The sequence below is a fragment of the Humulus lupulus genome, chromosome 7 (assembly GCF_963169125.1).
Source record: "Humulus lupulus chromosome 7, drHumLupu1.1, whole genome shotgun sequence".
NCBI lineage: Eukaryota > Viridiplantae > Streptophyta > Magnoliopsida > Rosales > Cannabaceae > Humulus > Humulus lupulus.
In genome coordinates, this window is record NC_084799.1 from 5,558,217 (window position 1) to 5,564,182 (window position 5,966).

The 5,966-nt window shown below is 33.9% G+C and overlaps 1 protein-coding gene across 1 annotated transcript; it reads right to left on the reverse strand.

The window, feature by feature from the left end:
- LOC133789382 (uncharacterized) lies at positions 1–3,815 on the reverse strand. The gene is made up of 3 exons (XM_062227226.1): positions 2,976–3,815; positions 867–1,409; positions 1–314 (listed from the first exon to the last, which is right to left on the reverse strand). Exons 1-3 carry the CDS (start codon positions 3,780–3,782, stop codon positions 213–215), a joined length of 1,452 nt encoding a protein of 483 aa, XP_062083210.1. The 5' UTR covers positions 3,783–3,815; the 3' UTR covers positions 1–212.
- Between the last annotated feature and the right edge of the window lie 2,151 nt (positions 3,816–5,966).

A 5,966-nucleotide genomic window follows, 5' to 3' on the forward strand; every position in this document is an offset into this window, starting at 1 on the left:
AAATGTACAAACGAATATATTTATATAGCTCATATATATGTCACTACAATAATTCAGATTTCAAAACTTATTACAAATGAAAATTACAAGTTTTGGGAATTTAACAAAATTTAGCATATATTAATCCGTCAAAAAATTCATACATCTTTATCTGACTAGTCATGTTAAATATATATATATATATATTGTATATATATATATATAGGTATAGGCTAGGCAGTGACTTCTTGGTTCAAGCATGCCCTGTATCTGACCTCCGTAGTAGTGTCCATTCCGGCTGCATATACAACGTCGCAGCATTCTCTTCCTCCGGCCTATACACAACACAAACACACCAACACATATTATAGACTCGTAGTTAGTAATATATATATGTATATATTTATATATCTATAGAGAGTCGTCGTGTAACCATATATAAATGAGTTGAAACTCAATTTTTTTTTATACGATATATATATATGGTAGTTATTTAAGATATTGTGTAAATTTTTAAGAAATTTTGAATAATTTAGAGTATCGAAATCTATATTCAAATAGTCTTTTACATGCAAGTAAAATAAATTGTTTGAACTCAATTTTCGACATTCTAAATTGTCTAGAATTTTCTGAAAATTTAAATTACTATACTATATACTGCCATATAAAAAAAATGGGAATTGAAATCTTATCTCCTTTCCAGGCACACACCCAACTACCCGAGCTGGTTTTAATTAGCTATAATGATTTGATGTTAAATTACACAGCATGCTGCATGCTGCACAAAGCAATATTTTCCCTATAACTATGAATGAAAATCACGTCTCTAAATTTTTCTTCCTAATAAAGAGTATTGTGATTTGGTACCAAAAAAGCAGAGAACTTACCTCCAAGGGTAGTTTGGCCAGAGAAAACACCCGAATTCTGTCGATGTGATCGGCAGAATGGTTACCGCTGGAAGAACAAGCCGCCGGCAAACCACGAGGAGAGGCTCTCACATAAGTGGTGATAACGACTCCATTATCGTCGTCGTTTATGGAGTCGAAGAAGAAGGCATGAGGGGCTTGGCAAGGATCGTTGGTGGGCCACCGTGGATTGATAACGCTGCGCGGAGGTCTTCCACCGGACCAGTCCCTGAACGTCTGGAGTGGTTTGCGGAGAAAGCTGCGAGGGAGTATGGATTCGTAGACATGGGCGGAGTAGCCCCAGGCGACCGAGAAGGTCCAGTTGGTGGGGCGGTGGTGGCATATGGTCTGCTGGAGAAGGCGGGACTGGTCGACATTTGCAGCCTTCATGAGGTGGTTGATGGCGGTGGGTTGGTCCTTCGTGGTCGGAAAGATTGGGTTGATGTTGTCCATGTGGTGGAGGGAGAGGAATGGTGTCTGTGGATGTGCTGATAGAAACCCTGATATGTCACCCCTTAAATCAATCTGCCATTAATAAGCACACCATTTTTTATTTATTTATTTATTTTCTTTTTTTAAAAAAAGAAAATGACTGTGATTTATTTTTTGATATTGGGATGGGGATTCTAATTTAAAACATTTCTTTGTGAGGAGAACTGTATATTACTAGGCTATAATTATTATAACCACAAAAATAATGATTATTGATGAAAGAAAATAGTGAAAAATACTTAAGTTATGTATTTATTGAATACATTATACAATAGAAACCGTATTGACTTGCCAACAAAGAAAAAAAATAGCATGTTGAGAAAAAAATGTAATTTATATCTTATATAAAGGAGAGATGTGACGTTTTAAAATTATTCTAAAACATTGTATTTATTTTTCCTTTAGTCTATTTTTTTATTTATTTTGTAGACTATAATAATGTAATAGTTTAAAACACGAGGTCCAAAAGTTAATTAAAATTGTTCTAAAACACTCTATTTATTTTCTCCTTTAATCTAATTTTTTATTCATTTTATATAGATTATAATAATGTAATAATTTAAAACACGAGGTCCAAAAGTTAATTAAAATTTCTCTAAAACACTCTTTCTATTTTCTCTTTTAATATAATTTTTTATTCATTTTATAGATTATAATAATGTAATAATTTAAAACACAAGGTCCATAAATTAATTTTTTTTAAAATAAATTGTCCAAATGGGTTGACTAAAATAGAAGATTCAAAATAGTGTGAATTCTTACACAAAACATATATTATACATGTAATTTTATTTTTTATAAAGAATTTTTAACATTTTAAATACATACATGTTCAAAAGATTAATTTTTATAAATAAAATGTTCAAATTGGTAATCAATTGAAATAGAATATTCAAATAATTAATCTATCTATTTCTATTTTTAACATTTTGAACTTTGACTAAATAGGAGGTCTAAAAGTTAATTTTTATAAATAATGGGTAATCAACCAAAATAGTAATTACAAAGTACGGTTACAACCATAATAGCTTAATGGGACTAAGAATTGGTATTTTTGTCATAAATGTATCATTAATCTACTTTTTTTTTCCCATGAGAAAATCATTAATATACTGACTTTTTAATAAATAAAAAAAAACTTTTTAACAACCTATATAATAATAAATTGATCTTTTATGGTGAAATTACTTTTGAGTAACTAGTGAAAATATATGGTTTTAATAAAAGAATTATTTCATTTTAAAAAAATTATTTATAAAGCAGTATTCTCGAGAGGACAAAATATATTTTTGATATTATTTTGCAAAATAAAAATAATAAATCAGAAATATTATTTTGACAAAAAAAGCAGAGTTTTATAATCATAGAAAATATTTTTTTTGAAAAATTATTGTGAATTATAGTGAAATACATTATTACGATTATTTTGCTCTTTCAATTCCCAAAAACATGTGGATACAAGCACTACATATATCCGTGATAATCATTTAGTACAAGGAGGATTAAAAGTAGTACGAGAATAATATATAATATTACAAAATAATTTATTAAATATATATATATAATTCAAGAAATAAAAATCAAATTACTAATTATTACCTGATGAAAGCCATTGTTATGAGTTAAAGCAACTCCAAGATCAGCCAAACAAGTATACATAAAGAAATCACTGAATTTTATAAAGGGATATCTCTCAATACAACTATCCAAGGTTGAAGCCACCATTGAAGCCAAAGGGTAACTCAACACGTAACCAGCTCCACCAAAAGCCATGTCGAACGACAATCCAAAGTCTGAGCTGAGACTCTCTGAGCTAGTTCCAATATAATAGTACTTGGTATGGTCGTACTTGCTTAGAATCTCAACCAAGTTATCCACCATTAAAACGGTGTCGTCGTCGCAAACGACATACCATCTGACATTCTCGTCACCCTGTCTGAACATCTCCAAACTCGTCCTCAACATCCGAACTTGGATTGGCGAGGCGAGTTTGGGGTAAATTTTTCTCATAGTTATGTTTTCGCTGATTTCGAAAGGAGGAGAAGATGGCGGCCATGGTAGAAACTCCTTGGTTGGAGCTCTATCTAGAAAGACATGTCCTCGAGTCACGTTTGGTCTCCACCAAGCTGTGGAGTAGAATCTTTTGCGCTTCCATGTGTTCATGGAGCCAATGACTCCGAACACAAGGTGGCTAATATTGGTCGGAGTTGTTGTAGAACAAGAAGGTTTTGGTAGTTTTTGCTTTAGGGTTTCTAAGAGATCGGAATAAGGTTGGTAATGGTGATCACCGTGATGATTTGTATCGAAAAAAACTAAGTAAAAGAAGAAGAGAAATGTACCTGAAATGACTATATACTTGCATAAAGCTCCCAGATTTAAATGACCGCTCTGAACTGAAGAAGACATTTTTTTGTTTTTGGTTTAGAGAGAAAGAGTAGAAGTTTATTCTCATCAAATATTGTACAGCATTAATAGAATTCTCTGTATATATATATATATATATATATATAGTAGTGGTGGAAAAAGTAATAATTAGAAGTGGGGTTTTTACTCCAAATTTTATGATTAATTAATAAGCCAATAGGGGTCTAATAATATTGCACGGTCAACTAATAATGCAACTGTTTGGTATTTTTTTTTTTACATTAATGACCGTTCACGCAAGGTAGGAGGATATTGTGGGGGCAAAGAAAGAATGGTTTTCCAATGGGGTTAGCCCATAAAAGATTAATGCAAGTGTATATATATATACGACTCTTTTTTAATTGTTACATTCCAAAAGTCATATATTATGCACAAAAGAATACTCAAATACAGTAAACGAAATTATTATTAGTACATTGTAGAGTAAAGAATCGGAAAATCTCATGCACACTTTCGACTCTTTACCTACTCGGCGCTCACGATTAAAAGTATTCTTATTTGGTATATTATTTGGTATTTTAAAGTGTTCAAACTAAAAATACATAAAAGTTGATATAATCAAAGCCACCATAGTATATATCGATCGTGATAATCGGACTAAAAATACATAAAATTTGATATAATCAAAGCCACCATAGTATATATCGATCGTGATGAAAAACCTCTCATATTTAGGCAGTATAATCATTCAACCATGTTAGGTGGTTTTCTTATTGATGTTCAGGCTTCTTCTTCATACTGGGTTTAGGTTTGTGCTTCAGCAGCCTGCTCCACTTTTGGTGAGTTGTGTTGCTCCAACGAATTAGGCACTGCCACATCTGCATTCCTGTGATAAACCATCGTTAATCATTACAAAAGTAAACGCTTTGACCAGTGAACTGCAAGGTTCAATGTTTTTATACATGTTATGGAACACAAAGACTACGTTTATAAGAGAGTAGTGCAAAATATATATATAAATATATATATAGTTGACTATTGTGATTGCTTTTAGACACAGTAAAGTTTATTTATTCTGATTTTCAGGAGTCAAAATTCAAAAGAAGTACATAAAAATCTATGAAAATAATACACTCAACATCTTGTACGAGACAGAGAGTACAAAAAGTCAACCGCACATGCAAGTGAAGTTTGTTAAAAATTTTGTTTTTAAATTTTTTAAACTCAAAAATAAAAATATTTTTTTGTTTTATATTTTTTTATTTTTATAAAATGAAAATATGTTTGAAACCATTTTTGTTTTCTGTTTTTTAAAAATAAAAATAAAAATAAGTTTGGTGAAGTCGTAGAAGCATTGAAGTGTCGCATTCTTGTACATTTCCAGGTCCTTGGCGCTTGAGTTGCTCTACTTGGCTTTTGAGGATGGCAATGCTCTTGTCCTTTGCAAGATTTTCCTCTTGGAGCTTTTTGACTTCGCGCCAGTGGATTCGGCGAGCCTCATGGTAATCGTCTCTCTGTTTTCTGACATTTTCCAAAGAGGCTTGTTTTTCCACCAAATCCGCAGCCAAAGAATCCTTCTGCTGGGTCACCACCTCCAGCACTCCCACGTGCCTTGCCTCCGCGGCTTGAAGCTCCTCCATTAGCTTCAACTCCCTAGCACGGGACTGCTTGACACTTGCACCCGCGCGGGCGCGAGCAGCAATCATGGTCAGCATTGCCTGCAATCAAAGAATAAAAGTTAGACTAGCTTCAAAAAGCAAAAAATCAGGACCATGAGGACAAAAGAGAAGGAAGGTTACTTATACTGGCCACTTCATTGAGGGCTTTATTGAGGATCTGGTCGACTTCCATTTTTTCTGCTTCAACCATGGCCTCTTTGCAGCGGTCATGCTTAAGGATGTGAGTAAGGCGATCCTTGGCCGACCTTAGGGAGTGGCCCGATAGTTTAGCCCTAGGAAGAACACCCTCAGTTTGTTGAGCCTGTTCGGTAGGAGCGGGGGTGAAGGAGTCGTGGCAGCAGGAGCAGGTGGAGGCGGAATTTCCTTCTCGAGAGGAGCAGGAGGCTGGGCAGGTGTTTGGCCAGAAGGCCCATCCTTCGAAGGTTCAGTGGCTCGGTTCTTCTTGGCCGAAGGCATCTGACTGAGCTCCCCGTCATGTTTCCTAGTCAATTTCTTCTTTCGGACCAAGGGAACTTCCTCTTCCTCCTGAGTGCTGTAGAGATCGAAA

What these genes read in the sequence shown, in the direction of transcription:
- LOC133789382 (XM_062227226.1), bottom strand. Translation starts at nt 3,782, where the DNA reads ATGTCTTCTTCAGTTCAGAGCGGTCATTTAAATCTGGGAGCTTTATGC. An exon ending in ATAACAATGGCTTTCATCAG is followed by an intron (nt 1,410 to 2,975) that starts GTAATAATTAGT and finishes TATTAATGGCAG; the next exon opens with ATTGATTTAAGGGGTGACAT. An exon ending in TGGCCAAACTACCCTTGGAG is followed by an intron (nt 315 to 866) that starts GTAAGTTCTCTG and finishes TGTTGTGTATAG; the next exon opens with GCCGGAGGAAGAGAATGCTG.